Source organism: Copadichromis virginalis, linkage group LG23 (assembly GCF_057382275.1).
Source record: "Copadichromis virginalis isolate Kocher_CV1m ecotype Utaka linkage group LG23, C_Virginalis_male_GT1.1, whole genome shotgun sequence".
Classification (NCBI taxonomy): Eukaryota; Metazoa; Chordata; class Actinopteri; order Cichliformes; family Cichlidae; genus Copadichromis; species Copadichromis virginalis.
The window spans coordinates 5376608-5396691 of NC_140639.1; the positions used below are offsets into that span (position 1 = coordinate 5376608).

The 20084-nt window shown below is 39.6% G+C and overlaps 1 protein-coding gene across 1 annotated transcript in view; it reads left to right on the forward strand.

The window, feature by feature from the left end:
* The window catches only part of polrmt (polymerase (RNA) mitochondrial (DNA directed)), a 55568-nt gene that overhangs the window by 32460 nt on the left and 3024 nt on the right, over positions 1 to 20084 (forward strand). Inside the window, exons 15-20 of the mRNA XM_085450033.1 lie at positions 67 to 180; positions 8424 to 8476; positions 15653 to 15751; positions 16114 to 16186; positions 18792 to 18883; positions 19894 to 19967. Of these exons, the coding sequence (XP_085306159.1) occupies positions 67 to 180; positions 8424 to 8476; positions 15653 to 15751; positions 16114 to 16186; positions 18792 to 18883; positions 19894 to 19967 (505 nt within the window). The remainder of the gene's footprint in view (positions 1 to 66; positions 181 to 8423; positions 8477 to 15652; positions 15752 to 16113; positions 16187 to 18791; positions 18884 to 19893; positions 19968 to 20084) is intronic.

The window sequence follows — 20084 nt, forward strand, 5'->3', positions numbered from 1 at the left end:
CTAATATTAAATATTTCTATCACTGTGGCCCTTCATGTTACCTCTTATTGAATCCATTTGTTACAGGACTGGCTGACTGAGAGCGCCAGGCTCATCTCTAAGTCGGGTCACACTGTGCAATGGGTGACACCCCTGGGATTACCCATCATTCAACCGTACCACCGCACACGCAACCAAGTGGTAAGTCTCACCTTAAGACAAACGTGGAAGCTCTTTAACCTCCTCTCTGTCTCTCACCAATCTATTGCAGTTTTAACATGATATCTGTTGCTTAAGTAGTAACATTAGTGGCAGTTTTCTTTGTGTCTGACAATACCTGTTATCTCTGTTGGCCTTGTATGTTTTGATATTGATTGATATACCTTTATTAGTCCCACAAGGGGAAATTTCATAAGGTTAGTTATGTTAATCTGTTTCTTACTTGATGACTGTGTATCGCTTCTCTTCATGGTTATTCCGACAGCTGAGCCAATTCATTTCCAGTCTTCATTTCACTATGTTTTGAGAAATTCACCACCTGACCTTTATGCTGTTTTCTTGTATCTTGGCTTGTTTGTCTTTCTTCTCTTTATCTCAGCTTTCGCTGGTTTCTCCACACATCTACAATTGACCTTTTCATAGCACATACTTGGGGTGGCTGTAGCTCAGGTGGCAGAGCAGGTCAGCCACTAATCAGAAGGTCGGTGGTTCGATCCCAGGCTGCATCCTGGCTGCATGCCAAATGTCCTTGGGCAAGATACTAACCCCATGTTTGCCTACTGGTGGTGGTCAGAGGGCCCGGTGGCGCCTGTGTCCGGCAGCCTCGCCTCTGTCAGTGAGCCCCAGGGCAGCTGTGGCTACAATGTAGCTTGCTATCGCCAGTGTGTGAATGTGTGTGTGAATGACTGAATGTAGTGTAAAGCGCTTTGGGGTCCTATGGACTAGAAAAGCGCTATACAAATGCAGGCCATTTACATACTTTACACAACTTTTGACACGAGTTAGAGAACAAAGTGTTAACTTTTCTCTGACATACCAAGCATTTATTGAAACCTTCTGTCCTATTTTGTTTGTCACATGTAAGTTTTGATCCATCATTGTATTTTTGCTCTGACTAATATTTCATTGATGTATAAAGGTCTTTAGGTTAGTTGGACTTTATGGAATTTCAAATGAACCTGGTTTGTCATTGGCTTAACACATGAGCTGAATAAGCATTTACACGTATTTATAGTAAGTACCCTGTACTAAAGGTACCCTGGCTTTTAACCGGTTTTAAACAACCTGGATTTTGTTAGCGTTTGTTTGTTAGTTTGTTTGTTTGTTTAGAGAAGCAGGCCATCATAATGCTGCTGATAGAATATTGTAATTGTTGTGAGCGGACAAACTTTAATGGAGCTCCCCAGAATCACTATGGAGATCCTGGCGGTATCATATACAGAGAACATATCTGTGGCTTTTATATAATCAACAACACTGCGGTGTACTTATAGGTGTTGTGCTGTTGATTATATAAAAACCGCTGTGACCGCTAACATTCCTGTTTATGAATCAAGTGAAAGGTGAAAGGTGGAGACAGACATGTAGTGTGTGCCAAGTACAATCAGAGAGCTAGCTGTGGGCTTGCCCAGCATGCAGCCTGCTCTTTTAGTGCTCTTTTAGTATGACATCAAGCATAAGGTTAGCTTAGAAAGGGAGTGACACCTCATGAGCAGGTGCAAGAGAGCGAGGGTGACAGATGGTTTAGTCCCCTGAGGGTGCATCTCTTTCTCTCTGTTGGTGTAGTAGGACACGTTCCCCTGATTTGATCTGCTTCTTTTAGTGTCCAACAGGGACAATGGAAATGATTAGCTGTGCTTCTTTTCAAGGCCTAAATGAATGAAAAGATAACTTCATGGCTGATTGAGGTCTTAGCTTATGTTTCACAGATAGCTTTCTTCACCCCCTACAATAACTCACTAATCCAGTTGCATCACTGAGCAACAAAAATGAAACTAACTTGCAGAAAGGTCACCTTTTCTCTGCATAGCTGGATTAAATTCAATCTCCCAGTCTCCTCTCTGCCTCTTAAATCCAAGGCCACTGTGTTTTTGAGGGTCATTAGTAATTAGACTCTAGATAGAGTGGAAAGATGAAGTATAATGCACAATGAGAAAACCAATAACTGGGGAGACAGTAGCTACAGTGGCATAACATCAGAGTGTGTGTGTGTGTGTGTGTGTGTGTGTGTGTGCGCGCATGCATGTGTGTACATTGCTTCATTTCTGTTGGTTTTCCCTGTGCATACGGAGTTGGGATACAAATGCTGACCTTTGTAATCAAGGATTTTCCATGGCTGATGGAAGGTGAGGAAATTGGAGTAGGATAGAGTAGCTGAATGAAGCATGAACATACATCAGGGAGGCAGCCTAACAGGATTGGGAGATACTAATCGGATCATAGGTCACTCTGGCTTAGATACCCTGTTTATTTTTATTCCCTCTCCCAACACAGCTACAGTGAAATCTCACTCGCTGCGGATGGTGACACGAGGGAATCATCAGCTGGATTGGCTGGATTTGACTGGATTTTGAGTTTATAGGGTGACTAAAAGCATGTGATCTAATGTCCTCTATGCGGAAAGAATCAGTTACTTTGGTTTTTGGTGGTGAATGCTGATGGGCACTGTGCATAATTTCTTTTTTTGTACAGTACTAAAGAGTAAAGTACAGTGGTGGTGGCCTATAGCAATACAGAAATAGTGCAGTGCTAATAAATAACTAAATGTAATGGGTCACAAACCCTCGGAGCTAATCCCTTTGAATAAAAGTTTTAGCAAATCGGTCATGGATGGATTATGAGACAGTGGGCCCCGAGCACAGAGATGTAAAAGATTCCCTGCTCCCTGATATGAGAGTGAGATACATGCACATTGGTGGTCATTTTTTTTATAGCTTTCTGTTTGTTTGGTTGGTTGTTTGCAAGCCTTTGCCATCTTTTGGCTCGCCTTAAGTTTTATTTTTTTTCCTGATTTACTCGCCAGATTTCTATGAGCTTGGTATGTGTTCTCACTTCTACCTCTCTGTTCTCACTTGTCTAGTAATGAAAAGATGGTAGGCTGTGTCTGTGAAGCTTGTTTTTCTTTTGGATATAAGCACGTTTTCTCAAAAGTTGAAAAACACGTGGTCTGCACAGAATAAGTTGGCTTTTCATTCAGATTCTGGTGAACTATCTCTAAATGTCGATGTGATGCCCTCCATACCTCCTCATGCTTTGGAACAGAAGAAATGCTGTTCCCAGGAGAAGCATGATGTTTCCTTGAATGTGCAGAATCTTGTGGCATTTTGGGGTGAAATCATAAATGCAGTTTGAGTATCAAAGACACCCCCCAGAGGTAGGCAGAAAAAAAAAGTTTGTAAGAAAGAAGATTTGGAAAAGGTCAGTGAAAGTGTTGCTTAGGGGGGCGGTGTGAGATTGTGAGTCTCCAGCTGTTTTCATCGGTCTTCTGGAGGAGAAGGGAGAGGCCCAGAGGATACACAACAGCAGAGAAAGGTGGCGTGTTAAAAAATAAGGTGTGTGTTATAAACCATCATGTGATGAATAGGAATACCCCTCTTGGCTTTTATGTAGTTACTGATGGCTTTTGTATCCATGACCATCTGCACCACAACCCTGACGTGATTTAGACTACAGGACCTTATTCCCCACAGACACACAGCAGGACTGGCCGAGATCTCATTAATCACATCCAGGGTTTCAGTCGGGTCCTGTACACAAATCACACACGTATACATTAAAATGAAGGTTATGGCTTTTGGTAGTGACCTCATTAACAGCGTGGCAGTCCATTACTCACATCGATGGTAACCTCCATTTCTTTCTCTCTCGCCACATCCATGTCAGTTTCTCCTTTCCTTTCCTTAAACATGTTCCCTCACAAGTCCCCCTAAAGTGATGATTGATGATGTGGCAACCATTGCAGAAAGTAAAGGGATGCAGTGCACATCTGTTCCACAAGCCTTCATTCATAATCGTTTGATTCTGTCATTCATTACTCACCATCCTTAAATGCAGTAGAGCCACTAACTGAAGCATATAAACCACGTCACCTTTCCACCAGACCCTAGAGAGCTTACCATATGACATGTTTGCTTTGCAGGAGGTAATTATAGACTCATGGGGAAAAAAAACAAACAGCTGAATTGGGAATAGTTAAAAGAGAGATGTGCACCCCTGTGAGTCCTCAGTGCTCATTGAGAAGAGAAGCAAGCTGCATCAGATAATGGAGTTGTCCATTAACACTTGACTTGCGGTTATTTAAGTCTCCTAGGGGTGTCATAATGGCAGTGGTCATGCTGTGGTTCTTTTAGAAGTCATTTGTGCAAACTTGGGATGCTGTGCGGTTGTGATTCAACCTTGTGCGTTAACTAGAAGTTAACTAGTAGTTCAATCCCGAGTTCCTCTGGGGCGTCAAAGTTCCAAATGCATCCATCAGAGATGGGTGTGATATTTAGTCTTTGAAGGCTTAAAATAAGCAGATTTGTATGAATGTGGCTTGGTAGAAAAGGACTTGTTGTGTCTCACATCCTTTAAAAACATCTGAGGAAACCAGTTGTAGTTTTTGAAAGTAAAATGTTCCCCCATTTTTCAGCTGCGTAACAGTTTAGGGCTTTCTTGTTATTAGCACACTATGGGTCAGATTTACTAAGGTTCTGTTCCAGTAAGAAACCCACTTTTGCCTATGAAAAGCTTCTGTCAGGATTTACTTTGCAGTATCAATTTTGCAACAAGCATTTTTGTGGCTGGTTATTTACAGCACACAATTTACTGCAAGTTGGGGAAAAATATTTGAAAGATGAACAAGTGCATCCTGGATGTAAGCCCTGTGCCTCTTCACTGAGTCCTCACCATCATCCTCACATATACTTGGCCCTCAGTATTACTGTTTTTTGGTTAACCGAAGGAGAACTTATATGAATTGAACTAAACTTAACATAGCATGAAAGGGAATGAGGACGAGTATCCCAAAACAAAACACCTACAAGGACGTGTGTTGTTTCACAGACAGCCAGGTTACTTTTTACCACGAGGAGAGATCTGTACACACACAGACATAGAAAATCTTTTCTCAGCAGTGTGCACACACACAGCAACTTTTCATGTTTCTTTTTTCTGTAATTTATCTATTGAAGCCATTATGTACTATACTGAAATGCCACTTTTAATGAGTGAATGAAAATAGGGGCGATCTGTGCATTTATGCATGCGGCATGGTAACAGTATCTTCATTAACACACCAAGGGCTTAGGATCTGACTATCAATAATGTTTTGTGCTCTTCTACATATTGTCCAGGTCAGCTGTTACAAACAGCTTTCAGGTTTATATGATGGAAAAGTTTGTAATAATGTATCTATCCTTTAGATAAACACCACACTCAGCCCCCAGCAATTTCCAACACAAGAGTTTGTCCGTAAAAGCTTATTGATTGTCCTTCAGCTGCTTCTCATTCATCTGAGTTTTCAGAGAGAAATACATGTAGAATACCTACACTTACTCTGTAATATTTTAATTATTAGGCTATTCTTTACCTAATCAGGTCTGCTTATTTTTGGCTCACTAATTTGTAATGCTCTTGATGGAATTCTGGTGGTTGTTGAAATTAACTGACCGTGTCCTTGTTTATAAATTAGCATATTGTTAGTAGATGAGCCACAGAACTTTCCGCTTTTTTGCAATTGCAGCATCATGCTAATTTTTCATATTACAGTGTTCAATGTTTCAATGTGCAGGTACTCCAGTTTTTGTATCTGAACCCTTACTTCATGCCACGGTGTTGTGGTAAGTGTAGAATCTGGTTTAGCGTAGTGTTGGTGACAAAAGGCCTTGCCTGAAAAAGACACACAGATCATAGCGTTTATGCTAAAGGAACTCTATATATTAGTATTATTATTATTATATAAAACTCATGTCTTGAAATGCTATTTTTACACCCAGTTTATACTAGCCTGATGCCAGTTAACGTAATTAGTTGTAACTGATGTGCAGATCACTGGAGTCACATTTTACACAGTGTGTTTCCACCACTTTGAAAAAGTTATCTTATGAAGAGTAAAACGGATGAAACGATTGACCCAATCCAGAAACAAATTTTGACAAAACAGATTTTACGGTGAGTCAAAAACAGCCGGTGACTGATAGAAGCATCCATCTAATGGACACCTAAGCCACCCAAACTGAAAGGCTCATCACTCAGCCATCATGCTACTCAACATGGATTTGATGATTATTATTTGCCTGTTTGTGTTGCAGTCCACGTGTTGACCTAAAAAGCAAGGAAATGGATGCAAATTTGTTTTAATGAGAGCTCATTAATTATTGGGAACAAACAAACTCAAACACATTTTCCATTCAATCATAATGCTGTGAGTTCAACTTGTTCTGAACAGTGAAAATGATATGCGATGACATTAAAAGCACTTGGACTACTCTTAGTACAGATAAATGTGTTTCACTCTGAAGGTAATAAATGGCATCAACCAGCGTCAACGCTCCATTCCAACAGTGAAAAGAATAAAATAACATTAGTTTAGGCTCAGTGCAAGGCAAGCAAATTCATCAGTGTGGTTGCCTGTTCCTAGAAGTATCTCTTTCTTGATAGTACCCTTCATTCCCACCCAGGCATGGTTCCAAGGGTCAAGGAAAGACTGACCTGATATACATGTTTGGCACAGCTAAATGGATGGACTCCAATCTTACAGGGACCAAGTCTTCTCTCTATCAGCAATAACTATGAGTAAAAGCCTGAGTAATGCTGCATTTCATTTATCCTTCCTTTTAATTTGGTTTGCTAGTTATTTATTAGGGTTAAGTGGATAATAGCCCTATGGAAGCCACTTCTTGGTGGCTCATACATGAGTATTGGACTCATGATGGATATCTAAGGAGTCAAAGCCTACATTACCCACAGTGCACAGTTCAATTTAATTACATTTTTTCTACTATGGCTCTCTTTTCAATCTCTTATACAAATGCAACTTCTAGATGTTCCCCCCCTGTCCCTGTGTGTGTAAGTGAATGCTGGATTCACTGGAATCGATCCCTGTTTTGTTTTGTTTTTGTTTTTTTAAAAATCAATCTTATTGTGGGGTTGGACCACTAAAATCCTAACTGTAGACAAAAACCACAGATATTTTAATTTAATTCTTCTTGGTGGAGTATCTGTACCGCTCCATGTATTCATTGATCTAAATAAGCAGTTAATGTCTGAAACTATTCTATGTGTTATTAAACCCTTTGGTGGCGAATAATGACATTTTCAGCCTATAATCAGGTCAGGGTGTTGGGCGTCTACTAGGGCTGGGCGGTAATACCGGTATAATGTTGGGCAACGATAAGAAAATGAAATATCGCGATAGAATATGGGTAAAACGCGCATGCGCAGTGCCTTTGTTTTCATACGCACATGGCGGAAAAAGCATGGCGGAGAATGAGAAGGGCGAAAGCGGATCGTTGAATGAAACAGATGAACCAGAACTGGTTTGTAAAAATGCTGCAACTTCAGTGGTGTGGAACTGGTTTAGCTTTCGCCCATCAGATACACAACAAAGCACTATTTTTGGTAGCGCATGCTAGCGGGCCGTCGTTATTACCGTGTTTTTTGGAAAATACGGCACACTTAAAATCAATTCTTTGATTTTTCTGAAAATCGACAGTGCCCCTTATAATCCCGTGTGTCTTATGTATGAATTCTGGTTGTGTTTACTGACCTCGAAATGATTTTATGTGGTACACGGCGCTCGAAAATCTGTCAAATGCTTTAGTACGACTTTGCTAAGCTATGAACCCGCACCGCTTGATGGATTGTTGGAGCATTACGGCTATCGTTGGCAGGAGCCTCGCGGAGTGATACGTACTGCGCTTCAACATAATATTACTGTATTGTGTGTGTGTGTATAACCTCTTTTTAAGTTTTGTAGATATTCTACATGGTTATGCTGAGGATATGTCGGCCAGTTTCCACTGGAAATGCCTTTTGGTTAAACTGTCAGCAAGAAATGTGCATTTGCACTGAATTTTTATATAACTTTAATGCACATAAAAACAGCTGCTTGTTTAAGTGAAAATACATTGATGGTTTGTTTTTTGCACTAATAAAGTTGTGGAGTTGTAAAGTATTTTGTCTAGTGTCAATTATATCGTTATCGCAAATTTTCAAATGTATATCGTGATAAATATTTTTGGTCATATCGCCCTGCTCTAGCGTCTACTATAAACAATTTTAGTTCAGAGAGGGATGATCATTAGCCCTTTACCTTGTTTTGTTTATTTTTTTTCTCAGTTTTTGAAATGTCCATTAAACAACTAGATTTAAATGAGAGCCTGACCAATACAGGAGGAACATCTTGTGCAGAATTCCAGTATCATTTAAGAGTTTGACTCTGTCTTTTCCTTTTGTCTCTCCAGCTGAAGAGTACCATGCAGCACATAAACCTCAAGATAAGCCACGACACCAAAGAGTAAGTTCTCCTGTTTCTGTCAGTTTCTCCTCTTGCGTTGTTAACCTTGACCCACAGCATATGTAAAGTGACCCCATTGATGTCTTCAGCTGAAAGGTCCATTATTGACCTAGAACAAGAACACAATGCGGGTAATTACTTCAGGCTCTTTGTTTCTTTCTTTCTTTCTTTTGGTTGCCTTTGACTTTTGTAGTCACAAATTTTAGAAATGTACCTTCAGACTACTCGACAAATCTCTTGTTAGCTTATAGAGGTAAAGAAATGTGGAAATTAGAGCTCCCTTGGGGCCGTTAGGTTGCACTTCGAGGCACTTCAGCCACACTGTCTCCTGTAGCTGTTTTCACTAATTGCATACTCAGACTTTGAAATATCTTCGCATTTGTCATAAAGTAGAAAATGACATCAGAGGTTTTTAGGAACCTCTTTGAAAGCATAGTTTGAAAGCACACTGTCTGTTTCAATTATAAGTGGAACTGAGATCGAAATGAGTTGAAAAATAAGTTCAGGCCACTTTCCACAAAGCCTCATTTATAGATCTAGTAATGAAAGTCAAATAACTGGCTCAATACCTTATTAACTTGAAGAAGATGGGATTATGCAATAAGAAGAGGCTGCACAGGCTACAAAATCTGTCAGTCAAGATAAGAAAGCATTAACATGTGAGAAATGGTGAAATATATTCCACTTATTTTTCTATAATAAGAGGCACTTTTTACAGTAGTGTGCAAAGGTTCTTAACCACACCTAATTTCTTTATATTGTTCTAAGAAATGGGAAGCGGGTACAGCAATTGTTTGAAATATGTTCAGACATACATGGAAATCCAGTATATAAGGAAAAAACAGAGTTTGCACAATTCGAAAATCAATATTTGGTATTAGCACCTTTATTCTCCAGCACAGCTTGAACTCCCTTAGGTAAGCATGTGTTTTCTTCTTAAAGGTATGCTTTTACTACATTGGCAGTGTGTATATGATAGTTACCCCGCTGAAAAATCAAATGTTGCCAATCAGAAGCTTTCCACATGGTATCGTGTGGTGGATCAGTAAATCATAATTACGTCAGATTTGACAACAACCCCAACACAATTGGCTGTAAAGCTCCAAAACACAACAAGACCTGCATAGTGTTTTACTCGATGTTGCACCTCTCCCATGCTCTCCTTTGTAAATATTGATAATGATTTGAACAAAAAAAAATTAACATTTTAATTCATAACTCCATAAGACCTGTAGTGGCCAGTCTGACTTTACAATGAATTAGGGCTGCACGATTAATCGTTAGAAAATCGCGATCTCGATTCATACTTATGTGCGATCTCATTTCCAAATGACAACGATTTAAAAAAAAAAAAAAAAAGACGACGACGACGACGACTGTACCGCATTTTGATCCGGGACGTACTCTGCATGAAAACAAGCGCTCACTCTTCCTGCTCAACAAATGACAAGGGCGGAGCCTTATACAACGTGATACAGAAGCTGTGCCGTGTGATGCTAACATTAGCAGGGAAAAAACAACGGAGAACACGTCAGGGATGACGAGAAAGTGGCAGGAGAAAATCTGTCCCGGTCAACCACCCAAACATCAATAACGGGAACCTTATACAGCGCTTCCCTATACCTGTCGAACTCCCGCAGGCACAAAGAAATTACGGAGGCTATCACTTATCACCTGACCAAAGATATGGCTCCCATCAACACTGTGCAAAACGAGGGATTTAGGAAAATGATCAACACCCTAGACAAACGCTACACAGTGCCGTCCCGCAACTATTTTTCTATTGTTGCACTACCTGCTCTATACACGCAGTGTCGAGCAACGGTGGAGACGGAATTTCAAGCAGTACAACATTTTGCAGCAACAACAAAACGTGAGACATTTGTTGTTTTTATGTTTATTTATTGTTTTTATGTTCAGTCTCAACTGTTACGAAGTTGATGTGCAGTTAATAAGTGCAATAAATATTTATACTGGAAAAGAAAATCGTGAGAGAATCGTGATCTCAATTCTAAGCCAAAAAATCGTGATTCTCATTTTATGCAAAATCGTGCAGCCCTACAATGAATAAAATATTCCTCTGAAAATGGTCAGGCAGCCGATACCCAAAGAAAGCCTAGAGAAGTTTTGCTCGATACCACTATAAAAAAGTTACAAGTCTCTTTTTTTTTGGAGGCAAAATGAACTTTTGCATAGTACTCTACATTAAAGATTGCGTGACACAGCCTGAAAAATGCTTTTTAAAATTTACTTAAGGGTTAAATTTGAGTTATACAATTGTCATACAGCAAAATAACTGTCTTCATGACTAGAATTTCAATGTTGAAATTTAATAGTTCTTAAATGTAAATTGGCTTCACTCCTTTAAAGCCAAACATTCATCTTCTGGTACTGATGAATTTACCAAGAGAGGTTGAGCTATAACATGCCAATGAATTCAACATGTTGAAAGATGAATTATCACTAAATTTCTTTTTGCCATCTACAAAACTGCAAAGAGCTAGAAATGTGTGGATAGAGAGGTTAAAGAAAAGACAGAGAGGTGAGCAGAGAACAAAAGGAGACAGAGTGAGAGACAGCAATGGAGTCTAGGAATGACAGAGTGAGAGCACTGGAGACACAGATGACAAAGACTGACAGCCATCCTCCTCAGTCTGACATCTACAGTACACCACAGATCCAGTCCTTTGAATATCAAAACAGGGCAAGGGTTAGAAGAAGTCAGAGGGAGGAAAGAGTTCAGTCCGAAACTTGAGATTTGCTGTCAGCGGAAGCAAGCTGACATTCTGAGCCAGACTCCACACAACCATTGTGATTTTCTTTGGCCTTTCACTCCCCACACACAGATACACAGAACCACACATATTTGCATGATCTCCTTAAGGTAAACTGATCCAGCAGTATCGTTTTTAAGAAGGCGCAGTAGTAAGGGAGTACTGATGGCTTTTTCTCAGTTCTCTTGCTTTTTCCTTTAGTCTTCTTTTTTTCTTTTAAAAAAACAGGTGTTGTTAATCCAGGCCTGTGCTGTGAAATACAGTCTTTTTGATTCAAGCCCTATAAGAGTTGCTTGTTTGCTCTGTAGAGAGAGCAGTTTCACCTCAGAGACTCAGAGTACTCCCTGTCTACCTTTACATTCTGTTAGGCTTATGTGATTTAAATCTGACATTTTTGTTTTTTGTGTATGTGTGCATGTGAGGAAAAAGAAAAAAAAAATTTCTGTGCACTGATACGCAAGCGAGCTTGCAAACAAATGTCCAGAAATCTTGATTTTGCTGAGCTTAAAGCTCAAACAGCAGAACTGAAAGCACTTGGTAAGTCTACATTTCCAAGCCAAAAGAAAAATGGACAGACGGAAAAGAAGACTGACCGAGACAGTCATGGTTTATGCCTGTGTGTTTGATTTAGCTTTGGCTCAGGCTGTCTGTGCTCTTTCTGCATTCCCATTAGAATGTTGTCGTCTGTGGCAGCCCAGAGGATTTGAATGGCACAGGCACAGGGTAATGGGAACACAGGGGATGCAGATTGGCAGGATGTTTTTTAACCACCAATTTCATCATCAGAATCACCAGCATTGCATTTGTATTACTTCTGTAAGCATAAAGCAGGCTGCGCCCCGGAGATCACATAGCACAAAATAAATATTGATGTTGAAATCCGTCCACACAGCAGGGCTTTATTCCACAGTGTGACTTTTATAGCTCAATTATGACTAATAATCTTAGCGATGCATCCATTAACAGTAATAAATTCATGTGTGCTCTTCCTCCTACATTGATTTTTATTAGCTGGACATTATTGTCCATAATCAAATAAAGTTTATTAGACTTCTCGACCTATAAAAAAAAAAAAAACGTGGACAATTAAAGATAGGGCTGGGCCATATTATACCGTTCACGGTAATACCGGTATAATGTTAGGCAACGATAGGAAAATGAAATATCGCGATAGAATGGGAGTAAAACGCGCATGCGCAGTGCCTTTGTTTTCATACGCACATGGCCGATTGTTGAGTGAAACAGATGAACCAGAATTGGTTTGTAAAAATGGTGCAACTTCAGTCATGTGGAACTGGTTTGGTGTTTGTCTGTCAGATACACGACAAAGCACATTTTTTTGCAGAACATGCAAGCTGCCGTTGTTATTGTCATATTTGTCGGACTAAGATGCTCTTAAATCTGGGAGTAATCTGGGTCCTAAACTCCGTGTGCTTCAGGTCAAACAACACTGCAGCATCACTTAGAGTTAAAAACTGTCTAAATTCTTTCATCTTTAATAAAACGATCAGCATTGCTGCTTTACCAGGTGTAACTATAAAGTTTAACTTCCAGGCATCCATGAAAACAAAAGTTATTACATTTAACGGAGTTAGAAGTTAGCAGGAAGCTAGCGGAAGTTAGCTCGCTAGTTTCGCTAGTTACCTAAGCATGATATAGCATGTTCTGACGGAGAGATTTCTGAAAAAAATCAAACGTGCAGCTCTGCTATCACTTCCAACATAAATGAAGACAGGAAACTAAACAGCATTGACGTTTGTAGGGTTACTGAAGTTGGGCTAGCTGGTATATAATGATGTGCTACGTGATCGCTAGCGACACAGCTATGTTAGCATAACATAAACAGTGAAGCTGGAGGACGAACACTAACACTTTTCCACTTATAAAAGTTAACGTGAAGGTTCTTCATGGTTAGAGACAAATGCAATCGCATGGCAGGATGCTGTAAACGGACCAAACTTCAGTCAGGAGAACAACTGAGATAATCCATCCACAATACGAGGTTAGTCATTAATATACTGCAACAACATGGGAATAGAGCAGCTGCCAGAGAATTCAACATTAATGAATCAATGGTACAGAAGTGGAGGAAGCAAGAAGAATGAGTTTAATAAAGTTTGATTTATCTGACTGCTTTGTTTCGCTTAATGTGCCTTATAATCCCGTGCACCTTATGGTCCGAAAAATGCGTACTGCACACTGCAGTTTAATGTTGCAAAGCACCTCTTTTTAACTTCAGTGGATATTATACATGGTTATGCTCAGGATATGTCAGCCCATTTCTACTGGAAATGCCTTTTGGTTAAACTTTCAGCAAGGAATTTGCATTTGCACTGTTACATTTTTATAAAGCTTTAATGTACATAAAAACCAGCTTCTTGTTTAAGTGAAAATAAATGGAAGGTTGTCTTTTTGCGCTAGTAATGTTGTGGAGTTGTATTTTGTCTCGCATCAATTATATCGTCGGTTATATCGTTATCGCAAATTTTCAAATATATATCGTGATAAATATTTTTGGCCATATCGCCCTGCTCTAATTAAAGACATGTTTAAATAAAACACAGTTCTTAAGCTCCAATCTGTGCGTATGTCTGGCGAAAAAGATAATATGACATTTCATTGATAAGGTTTTCTGAAGAAATAATCTCAGTAACTATAAAGTTAATGGAAGTTAAGCCTGGCCTAAAGACAACACAGCCTTCATCTTTCTGTACCGTGGCAGGTTTTTATTTATCACTCATTCAGTATGAATGTGGATAGATTTGGTCAACATGTGAACCACAGATGTGTAGTTCAAAATAGAGGTCCAACATTGGTCATTAGTACTAATGTAATAAAGACCACTGAACACTCTTGGATCAGAATGTCAACTTGTTAATGGGCATTATGGCTTCCTTATCTTTCAGCCTCTGATCTAACAGTCCATAATGGTTAGCACAAGGTGCCATTATAATGTACAGTGACTCCACCTACAAATCTATTAGCCATATGTGATTTCATTCTGGTAGACCTCCCCTTAATGGCTGTCTCATCGAACAGCACTGCATTACTTTGAGCACAGCTTTCATTTTTAGTCTCCATCTGACCACATGCTGGATTTTCTTCAGTGAGCTCAAAACTGTTTTAAGTGAATTTCATTTTGGGGACAAGGACATGTATTGTAGATCAAAGACTTTGTAGTTGGGCCTGAAAAACTCCCCCTCCTCCTCCTGTCTTTACAGTGTGCTGCATTAAAGTGTACCATGTCATACCATGACATCTCCACCAAATATTCTCCCTCAAACCTCTGAACGCCCAACATTTCCCCACATATCCACACAATGTGCACACAAGGATTAGACACATGCATATAGACTGTGCACCTTATACTTTTATAGATATCTAAATATAAAAGACGCTGTTGTAAACAAAGTTTCAGTGTGTGTCATATTTGGTGAACTGCAGCAAGCTGCATGCCTCCACATTGATATAACAGCAGGATCATTGTTGCTCTCTAAAGTTAGTTTCACATTTACACACCTGAAGCAACAGCAGTCACTTCAATAATGATCCTTGACACACAGACAGCATGTGTCAACATTCAAGTTAAATAGCGTGTACTCTCTTTATCAGAAGAAAGTATAAAACAGGTTGTTTTTTTACAGTGGGAAAGTTGGTCTTTATTGATATACTGTACATTAAATTCTTGTTTACAAGAAGCTTATACTAGTATAGAATGTAAATGACTATTACACCGACCTATATTCGACCTACATGGCTACCCATGTGTACCCATTTACTTTATCAATAGTTAAGTAGTTATGTGATAAGGCCACAGTGGCTGGGACATTTGGCACTTAATATGTCAGACAGTTAAAGATGTTACAGTAGAGCTCTGGACGGACACTCTGACCCTGTGACTGTTGGAAAAAACAAGAAGGCTTGCTCCGGGTCATGCTCCTGACTTGAGTATTGCCTCCAGGCTTGGGCATGAAGGACTATTCCACGGAAAACTCCACTTTTGTCTCTGAGCTGTAGCCAGGGTCTCCGCTTACTCCACACCAGTGAAATCCTTAACGTGAAGTTTTATGCAGAGTTTGGGGTCTGCACAAATTTCCCCTGTTGCTTCGCAGATGTGTGCGTGCAAGTGATTGGAACGTATCTTCGATGAAGCAAAGCTCACATAGTTTCTGAAGTAACCTGAGGTGCACAAGGAGACACTATTGATGGGGATGGTGGAAAGATTTTATTTTTACAAAGACTTAAACATAAACAAAAATGATAGATTGGTAACTGTCTCACTCTGGGGAATTATGAGCACGGTTCATAATGAGGCCATTTCAAGCTTGTGTACAGGAACCATTAGAGAAAATAACTATATAAGGTATTATATGTCTGCGCTTTGTTCTCTGTCTTTTCACAGGAGACCAGACACAGTTAAACAGAAGAATGCTTTTCCACCAAACTTCATTCACTCTCTGGACTCCACACACATGATGCTGACATCTCTCCACTGCTACAGGTAACGTGTCAAAAGCCTGAAATAAAAGATTCTTTACGTTTTTTGTTGGTGTTACAGAATCATTTTTATAGAGTCAGATATTGGCACTCTCTGTATTTGCATGATCCCATAGGAGTGCAGTCTCATATTAAGTCCATTCATCACCTCAAATAGGGATTCTGTTAATTCATTCCCTCTTTATGACACTATAATTGGCTTTGAATGAATAACTGCTGTTGACTTGCTAGGTTTCTAATAAAGTCCTGTGCACTTACCTTTTATAGACCACTGTCTACTCTTTCTTTTGTCCTTTTTCTGTGATGTAATTGCTGCACGTGACCTGTCATGATGCCTTTGTCTCCTCTCTTCTTGTCCTCTCTCAGTTCTGGTCTGACTTTTGTCTCAGTTCATGACTGTTTCTGGACGCATGCGCTCACTGTGGACACCATGAACAAGGTAATGTTTTAAAGCAGTCATTTTTTTGCTCCCGCCTGTGCAGATTACTTCATTTTTTCACAGCTGTTTCCAGCATGTTTTGATCATGTATATTCAGGGTTTTGTGCTTGCCTTCTTTTGCTGATTAATTAAAGTTAAAAAATGACACCACTGATTATGTCTTGCTTTCTTTAGTCGAAGCTGAGCAGTGTTTTTGTGTTTCTGAAATCACTGAGACCTGAGCTTCTTTTAGCATTTCTACAGCCGAAGCAGGTGATAAAAATATTTTGTGCAGCACCTATGACTAGTGCTTCAGTTTTGGGAGAACAGCTTGGTGATGCCAGTGAAACAAACTTCTTTTGTCACTGCTTTGTACATATACAGGCTGCAGGTAGCACCAGCAGACAGGCTGATGTGCTGAATAAATGACTGCCTGCCCCCGCCAGCTGAAACTCAGTCATCAGGCCCAGACTGAGACACAGCATTGAATAAAATGGATCAAATTACCATAAGGCCCCAATTTTCTGTAGATGTAGCTTCAGAGCAGTCAGGATTTTATGTCTTCACCCAGTCTCAGAGGAGTTAGAACCAATGAAGCAGTTCCCTCTCACTATATTTATTCCCTTGCATATTCTCCGTCTCATCTGTGTGAGTGTACGCCTTCCTCATTACACAGGTAATTGAACACAGCAGTAGACGGAGGGTATTAAATATCTTGGTCAACACCTAAGCACACGAAGTAGATCCTTGTTTTAATGGCAACTGATTCTTCCTTCACCTGCCAATTTCTCTGGACTGCGCATCCTATTAAAAGGGCACGGATCCTATCAGTGCTGGGTGAGGTGTGGAGTACACCTCTGATTCACTGTGAAATGCACCCACAGATAACAATAATTAAAAGTTTAAGGAAACTGATTTAAACAACATAATTGATAAAGGTAACTCATAAAGGAAAGAAACTTTAGTTCTAGCTCTTCTGATACGTTCAGACATATAAACTTTAAAAAGGTGGTGTGGATTTTTTTTAACAAGATGTGGGGGAGAAATAGTCTGATAGTAAAACCGTATATGTTACTGTATATTTACAGTACTGTGCAAAAGTCTTGACCCACTCTTCGTTTCTTTATATATGGTGAGGAAAATTGTTACAGCACTTAATCTGCAAACATACATGCAAATACAGTTTAGAAGGCAAAAAAAAGTTTTTACAATCCTAAAAAGCTTGAAAGTCAATATTTGATATTGACTTTAATATATTTTGTTCTGATGAGGAGTTAAACCATGAACTTTCAAATCTGGATTCGTGACTCTATCAGATGTGTTATCGCTGATTTTCAGTCCAGTTCTTGTGTAATTTGGCAAACACCAGTCTTTTCTCCCCATGTCCCTTCCTTTAGAATGGCTTCTTGACAGCCTCCCTTCCCCTGAGATGATTTCAGATTAGCTTTCACTGAACATTAGAGAAGATAAATAAGCTGAAGGTCTAGGCTTGATCTAGGTTTAGTCCTGACACATGTTTTGGTTTGGTTTTTGTCCTCCACTTTGTTTTCTACTTTCTGGTTTTCTTGGATATCTTTTTAAGGATGCATGGTGCAGTGTGCTGCGATATTAGCTTTCAGCTAACTGCTCTTTGGGAATCACCATGTTGGTGCAAAAATGCAACTTTATGCTGTCATGGTTGTCAAATTGTGTTATCTTTGGAAATTTTCATAGGTTCAAGCAAAGAAATGGAAGAAGAAATGTTTTTGTGACAGGCTGCTCGTAACAAACTGGCTACATTTTTATGTGTAACAACATAACACAGGTTCGTCCCTTGAGTATTGGTGCCTTTTTTATGTTGAAGTGATTCATAGGTCAGAGTTAAGGTGCAGCACACAAACAAAACAAGTTCCTCTAAAAAGGTTTCGGCACAATGACTGAACTGAAAATGAGTCCAAAGGAAAGTCAAAGACCTTTTTTTTTTTTTTTTTTTTTTTTTTTTAAAGAAAATTACAGAGTTTGGCTCCTTGGCAACAAAATCTAAAGAAATGACGAGTGGCTCAAGACTTTTGCACAGTACGATATCAGCATTTACAGAAGGGTGCAAAGGTTTTAGGGTCTCTGATAAGCAGTTTGACGTGCCTGTAGAGATTCCGTGTGATATTGTGCTGGATGATCTATGATCTTCTCATGAATGACTGTTAATTAGCTATTAAATTAAGTCACCTCGAGCCAGCAAATGTGTATCATGGGGTTCTTTCAAGTTATGGAAAATAATTTGATTTTAATTAGACCTGCGTGATATCCAGACCTGCATAAATATGGAAATACTAACGCAATAATATTACAACACAGCTCATCTTTTCCTGTTATCTTCTTTAATAAATTCTTTCCACCCTACCTTCTCTTTCAGTACATTTGACAAAAATGGGTTTTGAAGCAGAAATGGAGAAAACATACAGCCAAGGCAAAGTTGTTTCAGCTCTTGGAGCTGGTCCATTTGCCAGATTTGGTTGCATCCCTTGATTTTTTTCTTCTTCTGTGCTCCATTCATTGTTCAGTTGGTCAGCAAGCCAGAGTCAAACGGTCAAACGTTTAAACCGAACTAACTCAAAGTGCACTTCTCTCTGCCTCGTCTTCCTGCCAGGTTTGTCGGGAACAGTTTGTCGCCCTGCACAGCCAGCCAATCCTTCAAGAGCTGTCCAACTTCCTGCTTTACAAATACTGCACAGGAGTCCTGTGAGTTTGCACCCACATGGAGGAGCACTTTTGACTGGGCTCATACACACAGATCCCAGGAGCGCTACTGTGGTTGCTCAGGCAGCAAAATATTTGTCATACAATATCAACATTTCAGTGAAATATTATGTAATAGCTACTAGTTCATATTTTCATACTTAGTTGCACCTATCTGCTGTCTGTCCCTCTTGTTCTTACATAACAAGCCATCATTCTCACGAGTCTGTGTTTATGCTAGATTGTATTACCTTTAATGAGATTTTTATGATATTTGTGATATGTGCCACCACAGATTGAACATATTCAGCTACTACATGTGCACAGGTTATAAAACAGAAGCTAGACAAACATAAGAGGGCTTTATAGCCACTAATCTCAGGGCTTTGTGTCCTTGTAAAGCACTGAGATTTTCTACAGTTTCTACATGACATTAGATACAACATGATTCTCTCTCCCCATGTCCGTCTTACTATCCTCCGCCTCAAGATGGGTTATGCTCATCATCCACTTCCACTGCACCTTCTTTGTCTCTCTTACCATTGTTACTGCCTAGTTTCACGAACACATTTTTCATTCTAGGATGTGTCAGAGAAGAGGAGATGTGGAACTACAAAGGCATTTTGGGTTTCTTTATTCATCAAAATGTTAAAGTAATTTTTTTCTAGTATCAAAAAATAACCCAGCTCACCTGTGCACAAATGTACTTTGCTGTGTAGAGTTTTTATGCAGAGTATAAAGTTGCTCTCACACTGATCTGCAGAATGACAAAACTGCACAGACAAACAGAGCGGACTTTACAGTGGTGGCAATGAGACCTTCTTCCCAGTAGTTACATTTTTAAACCAAAAAACATATTTATATATTCAATTAGTTTTATTTTTGTTAATAAGGAAGAAAGAACAGGTAACTGTGTTTGTAGGAGGGCTGAAAATCCTTTGACTTTGTACTCCTATAGAGACAAAAGCACATTTTTCTCTGAGTTAACTTTATTACTCTCCTCTTTGTGGCAGGACTGAAGCCAAGAGCAAAAAGTACCAGGAGTATAGAAGGCTGATGATGCTGCTGGCCAAAGTGCCCCAGACAGGTCAGTTTGAATGAGGCTGTGTGGCTCCCAAACACCTGGACTTGATGGAGTGTTTACAAGGACAAGGTACAGGCTGATGGGGTTTGTTCCTAATTGGGCAGAAGAGAACTTGTACAG